Source organism: Rana temporaria, chromosome 10 (assembly GCF_905171775.1).
Source record: "Rana temporaria chromosome 10, aRanTem1.1, whole genome shotgun sequence".
In the NCBI taxonomy this organism is placed as follows: Eukaryota; Metazoa; Chordata; class Amphibia; order Anura; family Ranidae; genus Rana; species Rana temporaria.
In genome coordinates this window covers 35,763,763-35,789,982 of record NC_053498.1, presented here as the reverse complement: position 1 = coordinate 35,789,982, position 26,220 = coordinate 35,763,763, and the positions used below count along the sequence as shown (strand labels likewise).

Here is a 26,220-nt window from a genome sequence, read left to right as displayed (position 1 = left end):
CCCTAAACATACAACCAGAGCTACAATGAAATGGTTTTGATCAAAGCATATTCATGTGTTAAAATGGCTCAGTCAAAGTCCAGACTTAAATCCAATTGAGGAGGAGCCGGGTCACACATCTCCAGGGGGGCCGCAGAGCGCACTAAAAAGGGTCCTGTGGGTCTTTGGCTCCGTTTCAGGTCCGAATTCAGACAAGAATTCGGACACGATTCACCCCTGAAACGGTGAACAGTGACGCACCAACCCCCCTGCTGCGAGTCGTTCTGCAAATAGTGTGAACCCAACCTTAGACAGGGTCAATTCAGTTTGATGCAGACTGGATGGTAAGTAAGCTGAAAATTGTTGTTCGTTTTTTCGTAAATAGGCATTTACCCTTTGCAGTGTGGGGTCCCATGTCAAGGGTTTTTTGTTTTGTTTTTTTTTGTGCCCAGAGGGCACTTTCATTTTTTCAAATAAGCCTATATTGAACCTGCAGCATCTGCTCTATGTACTTCAGCTTTAAGGGTTAGATCACCTTTACCAAAAAGCTGCCTATGCAGGTAAGGGGTGCCTGTAGATAAAAACAAACCGTGTAGCCTTGACCAAAGTTGTATAATGCCCTTGCTATAGTTGTAGGCCATTTATGTACCTCCCGAAGACTGGCTGAAACCTCTCAGAGGTGGCATCATCCCATCCTGCCTTGTTGCCAAGACGCTCTCAGCCAACTCAAACCCTGTCACATACACTCTCTCCCCTGTGGCAGCAGCTCTGACCTCAGTGATGCTGCGACGGAGGTAATAGTGGACCACACATGCGCGGGGCTTGCTCCTATGATGGTGGGGGTGCGCAGTAATGGCTGGGAGTATCCTAGCAATAGGGCAAAATGAGATGATGCCAGGCTTCAGGGAGGTAAATAAATAGCCTACACCCATAGCAAGGTCTTTATTTAACTTAAGCTGAACAGTTTGTTTAGGCGCCCCTTACCTGCATAACTAACCCTTTAGTCTACATTGATTGATTAGTCGCCTTCTTTTTAATTTTAAGATTACTTGTTCCACAGCTCTTATTGTACAGACATTACTAGTAGTTCACAAAAATCAAGCTACCACACACACAAAAAAAAAATGCAATACAATAACCCTCAGTGTGGTAACTTCAGATCAACCCAGCCCCCCAATCCAACCAAACCCCCCCCGGCTGAAAAGTGGAAATTTGGAGGCAATCTGGGCCAACCGGAGGAGAAAAGTGAGATTGTACATTTCGTTTTCTGCTCCTGAATTTGTTGATCCTGGAGATTTGGCCAGGGGTGCAATTACAATTGATGATATGCCACAGGCAGACTCTGTTGCAACTGAGCCCCCCTGCTGACCTGATGGGATCCAGTCCCAGTACAGGAGGGCTGTCTGTATCCCTCCATTGGCTGCCATTGTATTGGCAAATGGTGTACTGTCAGGCCTAAGATATCGGGGACAGTCAGTCCCCGATATCAGCAGGTGGTGTATTGTCAGTCCCCGATATCAGCAGGTGGTGTATTGTCAGTCCCCGATATCAGCAGGTGGTGTATTGTCAGTCCCCGATATCAGCAGGTGGTGTATTGTCAGTCCCCGATATCAGCAGGTTGTGTATTGTCAGTCCCCGATATCAGCAGGTGGTGTATTGTCAGTCCCCGATATCAGCAGGTGGTGTATTGTCAGTCCCCGATATCAGCAGGTGGTGCATTGTCAGCCCCCGATATCAGCAGGTGGTGCATTGTCAGCCCCCGATATCAGCAGGTGGTGCATTGTCAGCCCCCGATATCAGCAGGTGGTGCATTGTCAGTCCCCGATATCAGCAGGTGGTGTATTGTCAGTCCCCGATATCAGCAGGTGGTGTATTGTCAGTCCCCGATATCAGCAGGTGGTGTATTGTCAGTCCCCGATATCAGCAGGTGGTGTATTGTCAGTCCCCGATATCAGCAGGTGGTGCATTGTCAGTCCCCGATATCAGCAGGTGGTGTATTGTCAGTCCCCGATATCAGCAGGTGGTGTATTGTCAGTCCCAGATATCAGCAGGTGGTGTAAATGGTATTGTCAGTTCCTGGCATCAGTGGGAGGTGCATTGCCACTCCTAGCCATCAGTGGGCATGCTGGTTCTATGTAGCATATATGCACTACTATATTGGCTATGCAGGTGCTTTGACTAAAGAAGCCATTTATCTTTGTTGGATATACTGTAGCTCCATTTGGTAAAGACAAGTCATATAATGTAAAGACGTTTGGTAAAGACTTTCCCCTTGTCAGCTTTTATTGGGCATGGCCACTGCCACAACTGATGCTTTGTTTCCACGCATCTTCTCTTTCTGCACAAAGATTCAGTGTCTGCAGCCCGTCTCATCAGCAGTCCTGTTAAGTGCCCTACCCAATCACCAAAAGATGGCAGCCAACACCCCTGCATTAGTGATCACCATTGAAGATTCAACTCTAAAATTATCCATCCATTTATCAAAAACGACACAAATGTTCAAATATTCTTACCCCAGAATCCCATGGTGTAATGGAACAGAGGCTGGGAACGATCTCAGCTGCACTCTTAAACAGGATTTAATCGGATCCAGAACAGGCTTCCAAAATCTTTCTACCAACTATACAAAACCAAAAAACATATGGGGTTACGATTAATCTCAAAATCACATACAGAGGTAACAGGAATTTGTGACCAAGACATTTCACAGCTTTCCGTGGCTGTTTAGTGGCTCTCGTTCTGGGCGGGCGTCATATCATGTCCTAGGCTTCCCGCATCTCTAGGGGGCGCTCACCCCCGTCATGTTACTTGGGAGTCAAAGCGCATGCCCGGCGGCCACGATGTCCGCTGGGCACCCGTGATTGCCCGGTAATAGAGCTAGATCGTGGAGCTGTGTGTCTAAACACACAGATCCATGTCTTGTCAGGTGAGAGGAGACAATGGTGTGTTCCCAGTACAGAGGAACACTGATCGGTCTCCTCCCCGTGTGAGTTCCCTCCCCCTAGAGTTAGAATCACTCCCTAGGGAACACATTTAACCCCTTGATCGCCCCCTGGTGTTAAGCCCTTCCCTGCCAGTGACATTTATACAGTAGTCAGTGCATTTTTATAGCACTGATCGCTGTATAAATGTGAATGGTCCCAAAATAGTGTCAAAAGTGTCCGAAATGTCTGCCGCAATATGGCAGTCACGATAAAAATCGCAGATCGCCGCCATTACTAGTAAAAAAAATATAATAATAATGCCATAAAACGATCCCCTATTTTGTAGACACTATAACTTTTGCTCAAAACAATCAATTTACGCTTATTGCGATTTTTTTTACCAAAAATGTGCAGAAGAATACATATTGGCCTAAACAGAGGGAAATTTAAAACAAAAAGAAAAATAAATTGGGATATTTATTATAACAAAAAGTAAAAAAAAAATTGTTTTCCAAACTTGTCACCCTTCTTTTTTTAGGTACAGTGTTGCATGACTGCGCAATTGTCATTCAAAGTGTGACAGCACCGAAAGCTGAAAAATGATTTGAACAGGAAGGGGGTTTAAGTGCCCTGTATTGAGGTGGTTAAAGTGGTTGCAAACCAGACATGAAATTTGAACAACGCACATCCCTCTACAGTGTATACGGTCTATATCCAGAGCACCAAGTGTCATTTCTGTCTGCTGCTTGGTTTCTCTGCATGAATAACTTGCAACGCCAAAAGGTAAAAGGGGGAAGGATCTCCAGCACACAGTTTGTGATTGACAGTCTCTCATTGAGCTCTGCAGAGTGTAACTTTAGCTCCCAGCCCCTTGCTTTTCAGAGCTGAGAGATCTTGTGTAAAGTCTGCACTTTGAATGGATGTACAGGGCAGATTGCAGCAGATAAACAGATACAACTTATGTTGGCGGGTTTGTTTCATCTCTGTGTAGCATACAACACTAGTCACTTAGCTTGCTATATGTAAGGGTTTACAATTTAATACTTTAGACTGGCAACAATTATATGAATTTAAAGCGGGAGTTCACCCGAAAAAATTTTTTTAACATTAGATTGAGGCTTATTTTGTCAAGGGAAATCGGGTAGTTTTTTTTTTTAAATCGAAGCAGTACTTACCGTTTTAGAGAGCGATCTTCTCCGCCGCTTCCGGGTATGGTCTTCGGGACTGGGCGTTCCTATTTGATTGACAGGCTTCCGACGGTCGCATACATCGCGTCACGAGTAGCCGAAAGAAGCCGAACGTCGGTGCGGCTCTATACGGCGCCTGCGCACCGACGTTCGGCTACTTTTGGAAAATCGTGACGCGATGTATGCGACCGTCAGAAGCCCGTCAATCAAATAGGAATGCCCAGTCCCGCAGCCCATACCCGGAAGCGGCGGAGAAGATCGCTCTCTAAAACGGTAAGTACTGCTTCGATTTTTAAAAAAACGCCCGATTCCCCTAGACAAAATGAGCATCAATCTAATGTTAAAAATTAGGTTTTCGGGTGAACCTCCACTTTAACTGATGAAATAGTTTGCTTACTGACCTCGGACTCAACTTTTTGCAGAGATGGACTGGGGCCACAAAGGACACAAACATCCACACCAGGAACCAACTGGAAGGTGAGAAGTCTGTGTGGAACCTGAAAAATAAAAATGGAACGATTAGCAAAAAGTTAGTGCCTTTCATTGCATTTTAGCAAAACACATCCATCACCTACTTTAAAGGGGTTGTAAAGACAAAAATATTTTCCTCTTAAATTAAAGTCTGACAGTAGCTGATAAAGTAAAAAGTAATGTTTTGCATTATAAATAGTTTGATACCTGTTGAAATCGAGCTGTTTTATTCACCTCCAGCACTCCTGAATCATTATTCTCACTGACTTCCTGGTTTGCGGTGCGCATTCATTCTTGCTACATCACGGCCTAATGGGAACTACAGTTCCCATTAGGCTTAGCCTCCATGCCTGTGAGGGATAAGAGAGCATCTTCATGCAGGGCTGTAGTCATAGGGAGGGGGTGAGCACATTCTGCTTTCCACCATGCAAAACGGCTCAGATGCTGGTGGAAAGCAAGAAGAGGAGAGACAGGAAATGGCATTTTCAAACCTGGATTACTGTATTTTGGAGGTCAAAAGGAAAAACGAGGTAAGTGATATTTAAATGCTCTAGCTTACAGCAATCAATTGATCTAATAAAAAACTAACCTTTAGTGTTCCTTTAAGGTTTTGACAGAAGCACATGCAGTGTGCACCAAAACATAGCAATCACAATATGTGTTATACAAAACCTTCATATATTATACGATATGAATAATCAAATGCAACGCATTCAGAGTTGAATACATGTAGGAGTATTTTGCCTTTTGATTAAAAAACCCAGCAAAATGCCTGTCAATCTGTTTATGAACGAATGCCTAATTCACATATAATGAATGCGCTTTCACATTCTTCATTGATGTGCATTTTAGACAGGCTGCGCTGTAATTTATATCTATATATATATAGAATTATATATACACACAGAGGTAGACTAACATTGCAGAAATAGGATGTAGAATCTTCTGGCTTTTAAGTACAAGGCTACCATCTAGTGGTATGTTGGCAGTACAACTGTTATAGTTTGTCTTTTATTGGAGGATACATTGGAAGTGTTGACAAGAGACCGGGGTTGTAACAGAGGACGTGGTAAAAAAAAATAAAAATGGTTGCAGATATGATAAAAAGGTACAGATTATAATTCTCCTGGGATACTCAACACCGGTAGCATAGCTGTAAGTGGTGAGCAAGACCATGGGATCCACATCTTGTTAAACAGCTGCGGCGAACCTCTGCTTTTATTATCTTTAGAGTATAATTCACATGACGACAATTATCTTTTTTTTTTATTGGGTTTTGAGTCTGGATGACCTGTCAGTGTCTGTAACACCACCAATTCCCTACATTACAGGTGGGCGGGAAAGAAGAAGAGGAGATCCCACAGAGCAATTTTACCCAACAAACATTCTCGCGATTACACAGATTTGAAGCAGCTGGTATTAAAGCCGTGCTGCCTTATCATGGGGCAACACGGTACATGATAGTTTGTATATAAATGGGCGTGCCTGCGTCAATAGTCCACGCCTCTCATGATATCCTTCTGGGATGAAACATGCAAGGCTGGCCAATGCAAGCACGCTGAAAGCCGCGGAATTTATACATCATGAAGTCTGTTTTTCTACACCTGTAAGTAGACTACAATAAAGAATTGTGTTTTTTTACCTTATGGGCTTCACCATTATTGCTTTTTCCTTCTATTGGGTAACATCCTGTTGGTAAATGCATATCCCAATTCAACTCTTCCTGGGAGTTCTGATGGTTACACGAGATTGGTGAATTTGGAATCCTTATGTTCGTTTTTCAATGCTTGGAATGTGACACCCCTATCTGGTCCCCTGTGATATATGATTACACTACATATTTTTCACATCCTTCTGGTAAGCAGATTGAAAGCACTTGGGTGTGGAGTGCTTTTACGTGCACATTGAAAAGTAAATGTCTTTCGCGCTACTGGTGAGTATATGTGAAATTAGAAGAAGCTGGAGCTAAAAAGCTGCTAGATCCAATAGTGTTCACTGTACACAAAGATAAATAATGGTAAATATTGATCTTGCGCTTAAAGCGGGGGTTCACCCTTAGAGGGCACTTTTCCCCCTTAGCTTCCTGCTCGTTATTACTAGGGGAATCGGCTATTTATTTTAAACTATGTGCAGTACTTACCCGTTTACGAGACGCATCCTCTCCGTCGCTTCCGGGTATGGGCTTCGGGAATGGGCGTTCCTTCTTGATTGACAGGTTTCCGAGAGGCTTCCGACGGTCGCATCCATCGCGTCACAATTTTCCGAAAGAAGCCGAACGTCGGTGCGCAGGCGCAGTATAGAGCCGCACCGACGTTCGGCTTCTTTCGGCTACGAGTGACGCGATGGATGCGACCGTCGGAAGCCTCTCGGAAGAATGTCAATCAAGAAGGAACGCCCGCTCCAGAAGACCCATACCCGGAAGCGACGGAAGAAGATGCAGCTCGAAAACGGGTAAGTACTGCACATATTTTAATATAAATAGCCGATTCCCCTAGACCGAACGAGCAGGAAGCTAAGGGGAGATTTTTTTTTTTTTTTTAAATGGGTGAACTCCCGCTTTAAGAATACAAATATGTGCAAACTGCAAGAAAGTGACGCAGTGCTGTGTCGAACTACAATAAAACCATAAATAGTGTAAATATGTAAACCAATAACTAATCGGCAAAGAAATATACAGCAAAAGTATACAACATAAGTATATGATCAATAGTCCCAAAGTGCACAAAGTCGCAACAAAGTGCAAAACTATATGGAAAAGACAAAAATGGATTAGGCTTAGTGTGAAGAATGGTTCAATATAACAATGAACAATAAGGGAATGCAGGATGTAAAAGTTCTGTTTAAAATGGAATATAACAAACAGGGTCAATCTTCCAATATATCAATGGTCTTGATGGATAGGTTTCCTAAATTGCAGTATTGAACCATACTCGGTGTCCTCCACCAGTCTCTCAGAACTCTCACCTCACTGCCAAAGGATCTAGAGCACATCAACTTATTCCTTTATCATCAGTCTTCTCTGCTGCTAGTGTCGTGGCCACTGCGATATATTCACTATTAGGCTCCTCTATTCCCTATAGTAGCTCTATATCAGCCAAAAGAAGGGGGGGGGGGAGAAGACTCCAGCCCATACCCAGGGTATAAAGCAAGGAGGAGAAGGAGCTCCAATGGTGTAGTATAAAATAGTACCTTTAATAGTTACACACACATAAAAATGGACTCTTACAATGTATAAAGAAAACAAGAGCTTGTAGGGTTTAAATGCAGCAAAATGCGTAGTCTTACGGTTCCCTTCGCTCCTTCCGATATGCGGTAGCCTCTGTATCCCTATGACGTTACGCGAAGGTAACTATAATTAGGATGCCTCAATAACCAATCGGGTTCCCCTGAGGAAGTCACGAGGTACGTGACGTAACGGTATAGGGATACAGATACAGATACAGCGGTCCACATAGACTGTCCTCCGTACCGCCATTGATGTCATCCCTTCCATAAGCAGTTCAAGCCTCACTTTCAGAAAGCTCTACTGCAGGGTAGTCTTCCCGGTCACGATTGCAGACTAACAGCAGTGAGAGCTGGGATGAGGATGACGGTCTATGTGGATCACTTTACCCCGGGTGCCTGCATACTTAGATGCCTCTTTTAATCATCAACCATGCGAGTTGCTAAATTTTGTACCTTCATTAAATGTAACCATATTGCTACACTTAGAGGCGCCTCTCTTCTCTTTTATACTCTGCAGCTTCTGCTGGATTTTGCTTCTAATCCTCTTGGGGAGGCTTCCATTTGTGGATGGACATTTTATGGTTACACAACTTATCACATTGCTATAATCTTTTTATATGGACTATAAACTGAAGGACTTATGAATAAATGGTTGTGGAACGAATAATTTGGTTTCCATTATTTCTTATGGGAAAATTTGCTTTGCTATACAAGTGCTTTGGATTACAAGCATGCGTCCGAAACAAAATTATGCTCACAATCCAAGGTTTTACTGTACTGGTTTTCTGGAGAGTCAGCAGAAATGTATAATTTAGCTCACTCAGGATAGGTGAATTTTATACAACAGGCTCCATGCAACATGAGGATGAAGATTACGGAACAAAATAAATACATTTCTGACGAAAAAATTTAGTTTTACTTTGTCAGTTTTAGTGAGCTCCATTACATGCCGGACATCACTACACTATAACTACAATTACAGGCACACTGGCCTGGATTCAGATAGGAGATACGTCGGCGTATCTCCTGATACGCCATCGTATCTCCGAGTGCGGGCCGTTGTATCTATGCGCCTGATTAAGAGAATCAGTTACGCATAGATTTCCCTAAGATCCGACCGGCGTAAGTGTCTTACACCGTCGTATCTTAGGCTGCATATTCACGCTGGCCGCTAGGTGGCGCTTCCGTATAGTTATGCGAGGAATATGCTAATTAGGTATTTACACCGATTCAGAAACGTACGTCCCGCCGGCGCATTTTTTTACGTCGTTTACGTTAGGCTTTTTTCGGCGTATAGTTACCCCTGCTATATGAGGCGTTGCTAATGTTAAGTATGGCCGTCGTTCCCGCGCCGAGTTTTGAAAATGCTACGTTGTTTGCGCAAGTCGTTCGCGAATAGGGCTGTACGTCGAATCCAATACGTCCTTGCGGCGTACTTTGGAGCAATGTACACTGGGATATTTTACTGACGGCGCATGTTCAAAAAAAACGTCAAAAACGCGGGGTCAAGTGAAATTTAAATAAAACACGCCCCCAACATCCCCATTTGAATTAGGCGGGCTTACGCCGCCACACATACGTTACGCCGCCGTAACTAAGGGCGCAAGTTCTTTCTGCATACGGAACTTGCGCCCAAAGTTACAGCGGCGTAACGTATCAGAGATATGTTACGCCCGCAGAAAGATGCGCTCATCTTTCTGAATCCGGGCCTGTATGTCCAAAATATTTGCATTCACAATCAAGGCTTCCAACAGAAACCTGCATTAGTAGTCCTTGTGTCAGCTCACCGTAGGGCTCCCTTGGGGTAGATACACCGGGTAATCTCGTGATGAATGTGGAGACAAAGAGGAAACCAGCCAGCAAAGCAACATCGCATCTTGGGATGCCAACCTCCACCACTTCTCTGTGGCCACCACCACCTTCCCTCCAGTCAGAAGGCAGCCAAACTCACTTTCCGCTGCCTGTGTAAAACCATCAAGGCACTCCTATGATTCAAATTAAAAAACAGGACAGAAGAAGTTATAAGATAAACCTTTTATAGATGACATGGACATTACTAACAGTTAAGCCTGGACAAACAATGAGCACATTTCTTTCCTGCAACCACAGGTTGATTCCCCTATCAACACAGACAGTGTTAATACAGGAATCCAAGCCATTCCTGCCAGAAGAAGACATCGATTATTGCTAGCGGCTATAGTAGTGGCTTGCGATAACCACAAGAGAATCCAGAAGGCTGGTTGTACCCAAGTTGAAAAAGAGCGGTCAACTTGATACATTCAGTCTGACCATTAACGGTTCGACTCTCAGCCAATTCCTGCTGAACCAACCAAGATTCAAACCGTGTATGGCCGGCCTTACTCTTTTTTTTAGACGTTTCTAGATCGTTGTAAAATGCTTGCAATACTAGATTCAATTTAACTTTGTAGTTGCTGTAAGCAAAATCTAAAATCATGGCAAATCTGATAGGGGGGAGGTTTACCTGCAGACATCTGCGAACTACTTTGATCAACCATGAAATACAGCAATTTTGAAAAGTTACACAATTTACCTAAGCAGGTGTTTTATACGGAACACTGAATGCAGAGTTTTTATTTTCTAAATACGGTTTACGATACTGGCTCTCATTGTTTGTTTCTGTAATAGTATACTTCCATTCAATGTTTCAGTGTATGTGGATGAGGCTCCAGTGGAGTCAGAGAGAGGGAACCTGCAAAAACTAGACTAAACTTTAGACTTTATATTGCAGGCCCAGATTTAGGCTCCATGCACACTAGCTTTTTTTCTTTCAATAGTTTTTTATTGAAATATCAACATATGTATAATAATAGAAATACAGGTATAACCATCATAGAACATTTACCAAAGCATTACAGAAAATAGCAGAAAGCATGTCTAAAATAGAGACATCAATTGTGCTCGCAGTGGGTCCATACTAAAAGAACCGTCTCCGGTAGGGGGGGGGGGTAATCTCACCTCCCCAGCACCCCTTATGGGTTCAGACTGCGCTGGAAGGATAGAGTTTGCCCCCCCCGGACAAAGTCTTAGTAATTAATACACAGATACCTAGTGAAAAATAGATGCAAAACAATAAAGAAAGGAAAAAAAATATCAAATTTGAGATGCCTAGTATGCCAACTGTTCCTAGATACAAAAACATGGAATATCCAGGCTCAAACTTACCGACCAATCGGCAAACAACCAAATTCACCTGTCTAACAGTGTGCGTTAAAAACAGAGGTTTAGTTGCACGGACTGCAGCATACAGAGAGCCTTGACGGGGCCTGCAGCTTACACATGCATTTGCAAATGCGTGCAACTAAACCTCTGTTTTTAACGCACACTGTTAGACAGGTGAATTTGGTTGGTCGGTAAGTTTGAGCCTGGATATTCCATGTTTTTGTATGTATATGCGCCCTTTCCAGCGCTCCTTATTGTATAGACCAGTCATAGGTAGGGGCAGTGACTTTTGTTTGTTGTATTTATCTAACTGTTCCTAGACTCTTGAGTGGACTATCAAAAGATATAGCAACTTGTAGGCATCTAGTAGACAGAAGGATTCGGATTAAAGGTCTAGATAACATCTAAACAGTTATTGTAGCAATCAGTAAAAACCTCTCTTGCAATTCGGGCGCGAACAAGAATAGCGTCTCCAGGAAGTAGTCAAGTAGTATTACCTGTAAGGTGATAATGTAGAGAAGAGGAAGGGAAAGAGTAGAAGAAGGAAAGTAAGGATAGAGAAGGTAGGGGTAATACTTTGCAAGAACTTTTTTTTTTTTTTTTTAAAGAGCCTACTGCTAGGCAAAAAAAAGGAAAAGTGGGCCTGAACATCTGGCTGTGCGGTAAAGGAGGTATTTGCAGCTGATCCTGAATTGGACGGCAGCTGTCACCATTGGAAGATTCCCTCTCACTTCCTGCTCTTATGACAAGTAAATGTTGGATTTCCCTTACATTGTGCTTTTAGTGAAAATGATCACCAAGACAAACAGAGTGTGAATCTCCCCCGGCGGGGCACAAACAGCAATAAAAACATTCTATCCAAAGCTAAAAAAAAAAAAAAAAATTGCCCTTTACTTATATAAATATTAGGCACAGTTCATGAACTGTATTTGGCGCTTTACAAAATAATAAAAATCAAATCAAAATCAATGAGTTAAAAAATAAAATGTTTTAACCACTTAAGCCCCGGACCTTTAGGCAGCTAAATGCCCAGGCCAGGTTTTGCGATTCGGCACTGCGTCGCTTTAACAGACAATTGCGCGGTCGTGCGACGTGGCTCCCAAACAAAATTGGCGTCCTTTTTTCCCCACAAATAGAGCTTTCTTTTGGTGGTATTTGATCACCTCTGCGGTTTTTATTTTTTGCGCTATAAACAAAAATAGAGCGACAATTTTGAAAAAAATTCAATATTTTTTACTTTTTGCTATAATAAATATCCCCAAAAACATATATAAAAAACGTTTTTTCCTCAGTTTAGGCCGATACATATTCTTCTACCTATTTTTGGTATAAAAAAAAAAAATCGCAATAAGCGTTTATCGATTGGTTTGCGCAAAATTTATAGCGTTTACAAAATAGTGGATAGTTTTATTGCATTTTTATTAATTATTTTTTTTTTTTACTACTAATGGCGGCGATCAGCAATTTTTTTCGTCACTGCGACATTATGGCGGACACTTCAGACAATTTTGACACATTTGCATTGTTTATTGTGAAAATGACAGTTGCAGTTTGGGAGTTAACCACAGGGGGCGCTGTAGGAGTTAGGGTTCACCTAGTGTGTGTTTACAACTGTAGGGGGGTGTGGCTGTAGGACTGACGTCATCGATCGAGTCTCCCTATAAAAGGGATGACTCGATCGATGCAGCCGCCACAGTGAAGCACGGGGAAGCCGTGTTTACATACGGCTCTCCCCGTTCTTTAGCTCCGGGGAGCGATCGCGACGGAGCGGCTATAAACGAATAGCCACGCCGTCGTCCCGGATCGCTCCCCGCGGAAATCCGACCGCCGCATGTAGCGGGGGGGGGGTCCCGATCGGACCCCCGACCCGTGGAAAGGCGGGGACGTACCTGTACGCCCATCTGCCTGTACGTGCCATTCTGTGGACGTACATATACATGCAGTGGTTGGCAAGTGATTAATAAAAGGTGTATACGGTACCTTAAAATTCTATGATCAAAGCTGATCATTTTATTGTTCTGATAAATTGTGCACCTACCTGGAGAATAGCCGCGTCATGAGCGATGACACAGTCTACACATTGCGTTAGGTCTCCCATCTTCTCAGATTCAGTTAAGAAGCTGTCAATCAACTTGTAACAAGCCTGAATTGAGAGAAAAAAAAGAGACAAAACTGTACATTAAAAGATGTGGTATTAAATTTATATATACTTTATTGAAGATTATTTTGATACAGGTAGAGACAAACAACAATACATACATTTCTGCAAGCTTAATGCCAAAGGTCACCAATTGGGAGATTGGATCGGGCAATAGGAAGGCATTAATTCAACTTTCTAAAAGTGAGAATATTTTTAAAAAACACAAAAATAAGTAACCGTTGCATTGTAATTCAGAAAGTTTGTTACTTAAACTTGAAGGTGGAAAACAAAGAACATCACTGTGTCGTGAAAGAAGAAGGAACAAGTGATGTTGATCTGGGGAGGTTTGGTTTTTCTTCGGCAGACAGATTCAAAAGTATCTGATAAGGGTTGTAAGTGATGAAGGTTTGGGCCGTGTTTGGTCACAGCATGATCGTGTTTCTATTGCCCACGGTCCAACATGCCCATTTTTGTTGAAATAAAGTATTTTTGCCATGAAGTTTTGCAAAGATTTGTTTGAGGGTTGTATGAGTGTTTAAAAGTTGATAGCTTTGGTGCAGGAGGGAGTAGTATCTGATCTCCAGACGCTCGCCAGGGTTTTTCTAGCTGCATAAGAACGTGGGTGATAAAGACATGGAATTTGCTCGGCCAATTGTCTATGCCAATGCCAAAAAGAGCTCTTTCAGGGGGCAACGGATGGTTTATGCTGGTGATAGAGAAAATGAGGTTGGATATTTCTTTCCAGAAGGCTATTTTCAGGCAATACCACCATACAGATGAAACTCGAAAAATGAGAATATTGTGCAAAAGTAAAATTTCACTAATGCAACTTAAAAGGTGAAACTAACATATGAGATAGTTCAAGCCGTGATTTGTCATAATTGTGACGATTATGGATTATACCCCAAATCCACAATCTCAGAAAATTAGAATATTGTGAAAAGGTGCAATATTCTAGGCTCAAATAGGTAGATTCAGAAAGAGTTAGGCCGGCTTATCAGTAGATAAGCCGACCTAACTCCGAATCTACGCCGCCGTATGTTTAAGTGTATTCTCAATCAGAGATACACTTAAACATATCTAAGATAGGACGGCTTGCGCCGTCCTATCTTAGATTGCAATTTTTTGTATGGCCGCTAGGTGGCGCTTCCATTGCGGCCGGCGTAGATTATGTAAATGAGCTTGTACGCCAATTCACGAACGTACGCCAGGCCGCCGCAGTCGAATTACATTGTTTCCGTAAGGCTTTAGTCGGCCTAAAGTTATTCCACCTATGATGTTAAAGTATGGCCGCCGTTCCCGCCGCGAGGTTCGAATTTTTTACTTTGTTTGCATAAGTCGTCCGCGAATCGGGAGTTACGTCGTTTACGTCCACGTCAAAATCAATAGGCCCGTACGGCGTACTTAGCCGCAATGCGCACTGGGAAATGTAGGCGCCCGGCGCATGCGCAGTAGTAATAAACGTAAAAATGTGAAAATGGTACTACAGCGCTAATTAAATATTTAAAAAAATGTCATTAACAAAATAACCAAATAATAAACGCAGCAATAAAGTGATGTATGTCAAACAAAAATGGTGTAAAAATTATATAATATATATTGCGCTGAATATTAACTAAGATAATGTGAAAACCAAATTATGCGTGATACAATATGTACACAGATCCACAAACAAAAAGAAAAAACAATTAGTCCAATTGTATGGATACACCAGTGTTTCTTCCGTGAACAACACCCTGTGTAATGATTGAGAGATGTGGGATCTAATCACACTATGTGGACATCTGTTTCATATGTGCAGCGCTTCCTCCACACTGATACAGCTCATAGAAAAACAAGAGAAAAGATCTTCATAGCGCAAATAGCATGAACAAATATGGGTAACAAATTCCTGACTAGATCTCACTCACGAATCCACCGAGTTTAAACAGCATTTAAGGACAACCAAGCACCAATCCTTCAAATTAAGCCGCTCAGCGTCTCTGATGCACTCTCCTCATTCGAATCTCAGATCCGTCCCGCTCGTAACTCCTCCCCCACGCGTTACGTCACTAGACACGTGACTTAGTCATGGGTAACTGCTTGCCAGGTCTCAGCTGATGTTATTTATAGTCAGCGAGATACTCAGGCACTAACGGGATATGCAGTAAGGGAGTGTTTCATCTTACATCATCGCAGGCTCATAAGGATTGGTAACATATTCATATGTATAATTTTTAATACAAGTACAATTTAAAATACAAGTACAATTTAAAATTATTATTTAAAAACAATCAATTCATATTCGACAACTGGGGATATGTATATATACATAGCAGCCTCCAGTGGTCACAAGTGGTACAACACTATAACCTCCAAACATTAGCAATATGTGTGGACAACTGTGGGTATATGACAGCCTCCAATGGTCATTAGTGGTACTACACATGAATTTATAAAAGAGAAACTCCAGCAACTTCTCAATACCCATATTTGCCGACCATAATAAAAACTAAAATCAACATAGAATATGCATTTACAACCATAAAAACTGCAGGGTGCCTATAATTTATACAATACCAAAGATTCATAAGGACCCACTCAGACCTCCAGGCAGACCCATTATCAATGGAATTCAGTCCATAAATTCAAGACTTGGACAATATGTAGATAAGTTTATTCAGCCATTAGTCCCACTAACAAGTGCCTGAGTATCTCGCTGACTATAAATAACATCAGCTGAGACCTGGCAAGCAGTTACCCATGACTAAGTCACGTGTCTAGTGACGTAACGCGTGGGGGAGGAGTTACGAGCGGGACGGATCTGAGATTCGAATGAGGAGAGTGCATCAGAGACGCTGAGCGGCTTAATTTGAAGGATTGGTGCTTGGTTGTCCTTAAATGCTGTTTAAACTCGGTGGATTCGTGAGTGAGATCTAGTCAGGAATTTGTTACCCATATTTGTTCATGCTATTTGCGCTATGAAGATCTTTTCTCTTGTTTTTCTATGAGCTGTATCAGTGTGGAGGAAGCGCTGCACATATGAAACAGATGTCCACATAGTGTGATTAGATCCCACATCTCTCAATCATTACACAGGGTGTTGTTCACGGAAGAAACACTGGTGTATCCATACAATTGGACTAATTGTTTTTTCTTTTTGTTTGTGGATCTGTGTACATATTGTATCACGCATAATTTGGTTTTCACATTATCTTAGTTAATATTCAGCGCAATATATATTATATAATAAAAATAAAAAAATAAACGTAAAAAAACGTGAGGTCAAGCCTCATTTACATACAACACGCCCCCCTCCAACCAATTTGAATTAGGCGCCCTTACGCCCGCCGTGTTTACACTACGCCGCCCTAAGTAAGGAGGTAAGTGCTTTCAGAATCATGTACTTTCCTCTCTTACTTAAGGCGGCGTAGTGTAAACACGCTAGGCTACGGCGACCTAATTTTACGCGCCCCTACCTGAATCTACCCAAAAGTGTCCCAATCAGCTAATTAAGCCATAACACCTGCAAAGGGTTCCTGAGCCTTTAAATGGTCTCTCAGTCTGGTTCAGTAGGAATCACAATCATAGTAAAGACTGCTGACCTGACAGTTGTCCAGAAAACCATAATTGACACCTTCCATAAGGAGGGAAAGCCTCAAAAGGCAATTACAAAAGAAATTTGATGTTCCCAAAGTGCTGTATCAAACCACATTAATAGAAAGTTATGTGGAAGAGAAAGGTGCACAGGCAGCAGGGATGACCGCAGCCTGGAGAGGATTGTCAGGAAAAGGCCATTCAAAAGTGTTGGGCACTTTCACAAGGAGTGGCCTGAGGCTGGAGCCGGTGCATCAAGAGCCACCACACACAGACGGATCCTGGACATGGGCTTCAAATGTCGTATTCCTCTTGTCAAGCCACTCCTGAACAACAAACAACGTCAGAAGCGCCTTACCTGGGCTAAAGAAGAACAGACCTGGTCTGTTGCTCAGTGGTCCAACGTCCTCTTTTCTGATGAGAGCAAATTTTGCATCTCATTTGGAAACCAAGAATCCAGAGAATGGAGGAAAAATGGAGAGAGGCACACACTGCAAAAAGCTTGAAGCCCAGTGTGGAGTTTCCACAGTCTGTTGATTTGGGGAGCCATGTCATCTGCTGGTGTTGGTCCATTGTGCTTAAGTCCAGGGTCAATGCAGCTGTCTACCAGGACATAATAGCGTCTATACAATATAAATGGGCACATATCGCAGGCAATTTGAACAGGAATGCGCTGTGATTCCCGTCTGCATTGCATGCAATTTCCCCCACCACTCCTGTGTGTGTGTAAAGAAAGGGAAGCGCCATCTAGTGGGTAGTTTATTAAAAATGTTATAACTCACAATAAGTGCTTATCTGGTCAAATGCAAAATCTGCATAGTGTCCCGATCCCACCGATGATAGAAATTCTTGGTCGCTGGAGGTGCTCACAGGGCTGGAGTCATTTGTCTGACACAGTCATTTGTCAGACTAGATGTATAATTTCTAGAATTCCTACTAAAATGAAGTCACCGTCATAACAAGTGTTTCCCTAAAATTTGGAAAGATTCAAACATCCCAATACCCCAATACAAGATCCAGAAGGTCAATACGATATATTAGGTGAAAGATGCACCCAATTTATAGCATTTTTCATCTCTAATGCTGCGTACACACGATCGGTTTTCCTGTCTGAAAAAGATGTGAGCTTTTGGACAGGAATTCCGACCGTTTGTATGCTCCATCGGACTTTTTCTGTTGGAATTTCCGCCAGCAAAAGTTTGAGAGCAGGTTCTCTATTTTCACCAACAGAAAAAATTCCTATCAGAAAAAACGATCATCTGTATGGAATTTCGACACGCAAAAAAACACCCATGCTCAGAATCAAGCAGGAGAGCCTAACTGCCTATTGAACTTCATTGATCTCGGCTCGTCGTACGTATTGTACGTCACCGCGTTCTTGATGGGCGGAATTTGGTGTGACCATGCGTATGCAAGACAAGCTTGAGCGGAATTCCGTCGGAAAAACCAAAAGGTTTTTCCGACGAGAAAACCGATCGTGTGTACGCGGCATAAGAAATTGTGATCTGTACAATTATATTTTGGTTGTTGAATCGTGAAACTTTGTGAGATGGAAATGGCAGGAAGATTACATTCACTGAGGCACAATAAGATACACTCTCTGGCACCGTCAGCACAACCCTCAGACCTTTTATTGTGTGTGTTGATTTTATAAAAACCCTCTCCAGTGATCATAAACAATGGCTGTATTTGCAGCTCTGATCTTATGTTCAGCCCACAAAACTATAATGGAATGCTAGTCATTTGAACCTCCTCTGCAAATGAATTAAACTCCACACAGAATCAAAAGACCAGGCAAAATGTAAGATTTTTCACTTTTAATCCTTTTTATTTTTATGTTTGCTTTTTGTCTGTTTTGTAGTGTTTGTTTTCTGCAAATATTTTCTTGCACGATTTTCTCACCAAAATATATTAAATTATATTAATTTAAGCTGAATCTTTTAATGCTACTTGTTGAATAGAAATAAAATGGTTTCAATAGGACCTTTTTACTGACCAGAAGGGAGCAAATAAGAGAAGTTGAATGCTAAGGAAAACCTGTTTTCACAGCTAAAGCAAGAGATACTCTATAAAAAGTTTTGGGGGTTGTTCACCTAATAATGTAATTTACATATTTAAATGTGCCAAGTGATTATGTCGTGAGATTCCCAGAGATGTGAAAGTCTAAACAGTGTAACGGATGTGAGAACTGGGATGTAACTACTCTAATGCCGCATAAAAATGCCGCATGAAAGCGTTTTTCATGTCATGGAAAAAAACAAAGTTTTTTTAGACGCGATTTTTGGCAAGCCTGCCTTGCATACACACGATCATGAAAAAAAAAAATTCAGAGCAAAGCGCGGTGACGTACAACGGCACTATAAAAAAGGGGCAGTTCCATTCAAATGGCGCCACCCTTTGAGCCGATTATGCAAATCTCCCTTCTCATAACTTGCTTCTGAGCATGCACGTTTTTTTCCCCCCATTGTTAAAGCCTACACACGACGAGAAAAACCACAAGAAAAAAATAGAGCAGGTTCTAAATTTTTAATGGCCATTTTTCACGTCAAGAAAAATGCTCTGGAGCCTACACATGGTCATTTTTAACCCCTTAACGCCCGCCGCACGACTATTTACGTCCGCAAAATGGCACGGACAGGCAGATGGGCGTATATATACGTCCCTGCCTTCTAGCGGGTGGGGGGTCCGATCGGGACCCCCTCCACTGCGTGCGGCGGGCAGATTCCCTCGGGGAGCGATCCGGGACCACGGCGCGGCTATTCGTTTATAGCCGCTCCGTCGCGATCGCTCCCCGGAGCTGAAGAACGGGGAGAGCCGTATGTAAACACGGCTTCCCCGTGCTTCACTGTGGCGGCGTATCGATCGAGTGATCCCTTTTATAAGGGAGACTCGATCGATGACGTCAGTCCTACAGCCACACCCCCCTACAGTTGTAAACACACACTAAGTGAACACTAACTCCTACAGCGCCACTTGTGGTTAACTCCCAAACTGCAACTGTCATTTTCACAATAAACAATGCAATTTAAATGCATTTTTTGAAAAGGACGCCAATTTTGTTTAGGAGCCACGTCGCACGACCGCACAATTGTCTGTTAAAGCGACGCAGTGCCGAATCGCAAAACCTGGCCTGGGCATTTAGCTGCCTAAAGGTCCGGGGCTGGTTTTTGGTTAATGACCAATTTAAAAAAATGCATTTTTCTCGTCATGAAAAACGGTTGTGTGTACGCAGCATTATAGCCCGGTATTTTTTCTAGAGTCAGGACATAATGGGGCTGACATGCTAACAGAGTAGAGCAGGGGTGCCCAACCAGTGGCATGCAGAGCCCTCTGATGAGGCCTGCGACCTCCTGCTCTGGGATAGAATAGAATACTGTTATTAAAGGTAAGTTTATTACTAAAATCAGAGTGTATATATGGGCATATCTGTTCTGCAGTTGTTATTGGGCTGCTTTCAAACTGATCCACAGGTGCAGAGCAATGCACCCAAGGGTTACCTGCACTGAGCCATAGGCCCCTTTCACACGGTTAGTCCGACCCAATTGGACCCTCCATTCACCTCTAAGGAGTATCAGATGTAAATGGACTACTTCCAATCCAACCTGCAAAAAAAGTAGAGTGGGCTCTATAGAGTAGAGTGGGCTGCCATGCACCCGCTCCACTCATTGTGGCCCGCGACCGGTTACCAAGTCGCTTAGGTGGTCCCTGCTCGTTAAAAGTTTGGGCACCCCTGGAGTAGAGTATGTTCACTATGCAAAGTGAAATGTTGCTTAGCTTTGTGAATAAGTGAAAATTTGCAAGAACAACAAAAAAAATAAAAAAATTTTTTTGATGACTGAGCCAAGCATAAAACTTCATCTTATCCACCAAGTTAAATGAAAATCCCCTTTGCAAAGTGAAAGTCCCCTTAGCCATGTATATAAAGTGAAATGGTGTTCCCTTCAATCACCCAATCATATGCATGATCCTGTTTGTTTTTTTCCTTTGCAGATAGATAATGGAGTATTTAACACACAGTTTAATAACTAAGCTTATTTTTACTTTGCGAGACAATTTTTGCTTCCCTAAAAGTAGAATTCCATGTGTAATGGTAATTTAAAATAGTTTTTTTGGGTAAAGCTAGCTCAAACAAACTATTTCCATTACAGAATGATGTGCCTGCCAAGTGTGCCATAATGGACTGTAGTAGCATTAGCTACATATGTGAGTAGCGGTGTTTTCCTGCAGCAGCACAGGTGACTTCCCCTCTGCTGCTGGATATAAATAGAGTTGGGCTGAGTGCTTCTCATCCAGTTAGGAGAAACCTTGTAGTTTTTTCAATGAATACAAGACTTCTTCTGATTGGCGGAGGTTGAAAGACAGCAGATGACATTGTGATCTCTACCAATCGGCCTATTAGAGAAAGCCTTGTGTTCATTGATAAAAATACAGGTCTGAGAAGCACTCAGCCTAACTATATCTGGCAGCAGACAGGAAGTCGCTAGTACTACTACAGTTAGTCATAGCACACCCAGCAGTAACAGAAACAGTTCATTTGGGCACGCTTGGCCCAAACAAAGTATGTAACCACTTCCCTACCTGCCCATAGTCATATAACTTCCGCAGGTGGGATCTCCCATCCTGGGCGGGCGTCATATGACGTCATTGGCTTCCCGGCGATATAGGGGGCGCACACGCGCCGCCATGTCACTCGGAAGCCGATGCGCGTGCACGGCGGCCACGATGTATGCAAGGCACCTGCGATTGCTCATCACAGAGCAGGGATGTGGATCTGTGTGTGTAAACACACAGATCCACGTCCTGTTAGGGAAGAGGAGACTGATCGTGTGTTCCTTGTATATAGGAACACCGATCGGTCACCTCCCCAAGTCAGTCCCCTCCCCCCAAAGTTAGAATCACTCCGTAGAACACACATAAACCCCTTGATCGCCCCCTAGTGTTAACTCCTTCCCTGCCAGTGAAATTTCTACAGTAATCAGTGCTATAAATATGCACTGATCGCTGTAATAGTGTCACTGGTCCCAAAATAGTGTCAAAAGTGTCCGCCGCAATGTCACAGTCGCGATAAAAATCGCAGATCGCCGCCACTACTATTAAAAAAAAAATATTCTAATAATAAAAATGCCATAAATCTTTCCCCTATTTTGTAGGCACTATAACTTTGCGCAAACCCAATCAATATGCGCTTTTTGCAATTTTTTTTACCAAAAATATGTAGAAGATTACACATTGGCCTAAACTGAGAAAAAAAATGCCTTTATAAATAAAAAAAAATAAATAAATATGGGATATTTATTATAACACAAACTAAAACAAAATAGTGTTTTTTTTTTAAATTGGCGCTCTTTTTTTTGTTTATAGCGCAAAACATAAAAACCGCAGGAGGTGATCAAATACCACCAAAAGAAAGCTCTATTTGTGGGGAGAAAAAATTATAAAAATTAAATTTGGGTACAGTGTAGCATGACCGCACAATTGTCATTCAAAATTTTACACCGCTGAAAGGTGAAAATTGGCCTGGGCAAGAAGAAGGTGAAAATGGCCAGTATTGAAGTGGTTGTAAAGTAATATTAAACATGACGTTATATTGTAAGCGATCAGCCTCCACGCCTTTACCATATGAAGCTCAAATCCACAGCTGTATCCCCCAAGCAGTGGCTCACTTACCCGAAAATCTTTCTTTAGCCGTTCCACATTTTTTATATTCATGAGGTCATCCAGCCCGATTACAAGAACCTAAAAGAATGAATGCATATGTTACACAGCTGTAGGATAAATGCGCTAAACAAAATTAGCTTGTACAAACAAGTGCATAAAATTTAAAGCAAACTTGCCATCTAAACATATTATTTGCTTCATATCGCACAACTCAAGGTGACAAAAGCACATGGCATTAGGGTTGCCACCTGTCCGGGATTCACACGGACAGTTCGGGTTTTGAATCATGTGTCCGGGTTTCAGTCCACCTGAAACCCGGACATATTATTCAGACCTAATCTCATTGGGATTCCCCTTATAACAGCCACCCCCTCTGCATCCTCTGCTGCTCACCACCACCAGCTCGCCCCCTTCCTCTGCACCTTCGGCCTCTCACCGCCCCCCAGCTGTCCCCCTCCATTGGCACTTTCAGTTTACACTCAACCCCCTGCACTGCTTCCATTCTCACTTGGCTTTTCCCTCAGCCTCTTCTGCTCCTTATCCATGCTTTGGTCTACCTCCACTGTAACACCACCTAACTGCCTTTCATTCACATTACATGCTGCTTGATCTCTCACTCCCACTAGCAATGTGTGGTACAAGTTGATCTTGGTCTCATCTGTCCATAGGATGTTGTTCCAGAACTGCAAAGGCTTTTTTAGATGTTGTTTGGCAAACTCTAATCTGGCCTTCCTGTTTTTGAGGATCACCAATGGTTTACATCTTGTGGTGAACCCTCTCTGTATTCACTCTGGTGAAGTCTTCTCTTGATTGTTGACACACATACACCTACCTCCTGGAGAGTGTTCTTGATCTGGCAAACTGTTGTGAAGGGTGTTTTCTTCACCAGGGAAAGAATTCTTTGGTCATCCACCACAGTTGTTTTCCGTGGTCTTCCGGTCTTTTGGTGTTGCTGAGCTCACTGATGCGTTCTTTTTTAAGGATGTTCCAAACAGTTGATTTGGCCACATCTTATGTTTTTGCTATCTCTCTGACGTGTTTGTTTGGTTTTTTTTTCAGCCTAATGATGGCTTGCTTCACTGATAGTGACATCTCTTTGGATCTCATATTGAGAGTTGAGAGAGCCAGTGGGGTTGCTGCTGTGTCTCAGGCAATTCAGAGGGAGAGTTCCGGACGGCTGAGGGACTTGGACAACCCAACTGTCTCTGAATCTTGTATCTCTTAATAAACAAGAAAATGTGCATATTTTAGATTCCCAGATTGTATGTATTTTTCAGTACAATGGCTTTAATTTATCCACAGGTCTGACACAAAATTAAAATGTTATATGTCAGCAGTGGGTGGTTTTACACAATCTCCTGGCTGCTACAGCAGCTGGGAGTACATATAAATCGGACAAGCTGTCAGCTGGAGGCGACCGTACATAGACCCCTGGTAGTGCAACCCAACCCCCCCACCACGGGCCCAGGATCCACATGGCGGGTGCTGCTGGCTAGAGGTGAGGTAAACCATCCATTCACTGATCTCCCCTGTAACGGTCAGGGGTTAACGCCGTTCACGATATTCCATTCCGAACCCAAGACAGCTATCGACACGCCACAATCCAGCAGACGAACACGGCCCATATGGATTCCCCAGAAACAAGACACACAGCTCTGTTCTCTGGTTAAAAACGGATAGATTTTATTGGGAAACTCAGGCTTCTTATATACAGTTTAGGAACCACAATGAACAATGACCCAACTCCACCCACAACATGACACAAGGAGCTCAATACACATCTTTTAGGAGACAGACATTCTGTCTCCAAGATAATATACATGAGCCAATTTCTAATAATTTACCCAGACAAGGTGACTCCGAGATAAGCTCTTCTCACCTGCTATATAATACACATTTATCATCAATAGAAATATACACAATACAGTGTCAATTAGCATCACACAATGAAAAGTTCTTGAGAGCCAGACTAAGGTTCATTTACATGACAGTAGCAGATGACATTAAACACCTTAACAGTCTCTGTTCCCACATTGAATGAATCACTCTTTCTATTGACAGGTTGGGTTTAGAATCAACAACCTGTAAATAGTTCTTCCAGACATTCTTGAATATATTGTGGATTACATTACTGCCCCATCTCATGTAGTCATAGATATAATTTCTCAGTCATCTTATGCCCCTAGTGGACATAGGATGACTTTAGACACAAGAGTCATCGGTGAAGCTGAAACAGGAGTATCCCACACCCTGCAAGAGCCTCTGGGTCCCAGGAGCCCTCCCGTTACATCCCCCAACCTGAACGAACATTGAAGCAACATCCAAGCAACCCCCCCCCCCCCAACTTAGATGCACATATGAATGTAAAACGCATGCATTGGGGACATTCATGTGTGTGCAAACGTCAATTGTGCTGTACCTTATATATCATAATACATTACGGAGTTGAAGCAAAAATTATAGGGCCAATATTTACAGTTAACTAAAGTAATCCTTTTATTTCCCAGGGGTGTCTCTGCTTTCAGAAGATCTGTAATGTTTGGGGGTTTAACTAGTCCGCAGGCCCAAAATTTTTTTTTTTTTTTTTTTTAACATGTTAAACAAAAAACAACTCTAGCAGTTAAAGGGTTAATCTGAAGGAATATATTGATTAATTGGCGAACATGCTTTATAGCCAATGTAACAGGAATGAAATTGTGGTGTTCAAATATAACTGGCTTACATGGCTGGAAGTAGCAGTTTCTTCCCAGGTGGGGGTTGGGGGCTCCACGTGTTCACAGTTAAACCCCATTAAAGTGAATGTAAACCCGATTCATGAAATTTGAGCTGGGCACATATATTTGCAGTGTTTTGTTATCTCTAATAAAAGATCTAAGTCCCTTAGCTCTCTCCTGACCCGTTCCCTCTGTTATCAGCCGGATAACTCCTGACAAATTCTCAGACACTTTAGACAAAAGCAGCCTGAAATTTCAGTCAGTGGAGGTTGCTAAAATAGATTAGCAGGGAGCAGACCCCATTACAAAACACCTCTGAGTGTATCTGCCTATGATGAGAGGGGGTGTGTGCCTTTCCTCCAATAAGCACATTTTAGCTATCTTGGCTGTATGCCCAGACTTCACACTCTGTGTTAAACAGGAAGAGAAAATCTCCTTACAAGATCTGAACTTTCTAAACAGTATATAAAATGTGAAGACAGCAGGTATGGATGTAAAACTCATATGGAGATTTGGTTCATCCCTGTGTATCATCGGAGGCTGTTCACTTCACTGGGTGTATGGAGGGTTTACATCCACTTTAAGGAAGAACCTCGGATCTGAATAAGCTGTATCCAAAGAGTATTGGTTTACTTACCATAGCACTAAATACATTCTCCAAAAGTTTGTTCAGCGAGTGGTCACTGGCATTGCTATCACATGACATCACTATCAGATTGATGCTGCAAAAACACAAAATTAAATAAAAAAGAAGAAGGGTTTAATCTGATAAATAAGGTTTAACAAAGAATCATAGTACTGTACAGCATAGAGAAGTATTTTCAGTGTAAAGTGAACTTGCCATCCAGTCTTAAAGTGGAACATCGCCCTAAAGGGGAGGTTTCACTTTATGCCCTCCTCTGCCCCCTTCCTCCTCTACCCGCTACCACTTCCAGTCGGATTTGACTAGGCGATTTCAACCGAAGTCCCCCCCCCCCCCCGCCTACAACCTTCTAGGACACATCACAGGTCCCAGAAGGCAGCGGGACCGTTCACAAAGTGCAGCACGGTGGCAAGCTGGCTGTAAAGCCACAAAGAGCCACAAAGAGTCACAGTCGGCTTCCCATAGTTACCCAGATACAGAGACCCAAAAGACTGACAAAGAACCGGCCAGGGTGAGGATGAAG

The 26,220-nt window shown here is 42.6% G+C and overlaps 1 protein-coding gene and 1 long non-coding RNA gene across 2 annotated transcripts in view; one reads left to right on the top strand and one right to left on the bottom strand.

Annotated features, from left to right (window-relative positions):
* The window catches only part of FUZ (fuzzy planar cell polarity protein), a 111,144-nt gene that overhangs the window by 45,758 nt on the left and 39,166 nt on the right, over window positions 1-26,220 (bottom strand). Inside the window, exons 3-8 of the mRNA XM_040327535.1 lie at window positions 25,692-25,776; window positions 22,350-22,418; window positions 13,005-13,109; window positions 9,574-9,771; window positions 4,492-4,587; window positions 2,493-2,599 (exon numbers count right to left, since the gene is read on the bottom strand). Of these exons, the coding sequence (XP_040183469.1) occupies window positions 2,493-2,599; window positions 4,492-4,587; window positions 9,574-9,771; window positions 13,005-13,109; window positions 22,350-22,418; window positions 25,692-25,776 (660 nt within the window). The remainder of the gene's footprint in view (window positions 1-2,492; window positions 2,600-4,491; window positions 4,588-9,573; window positions 9,772-13,004; window positions 13,110-22,349; window positions 22,419-25,691; window positions 25,777-26,220) is intronic.
* Window positions 4,491-6,207, top strand: LOC120916520. Its single transcript, XR_005743991.1, has 2 exons — window positions 4,491-4,567; window positions 5,893-6,207. It is a non-coding gene; the product is annotated as an uncharacterized LOC120916520 (long non-coding RNA).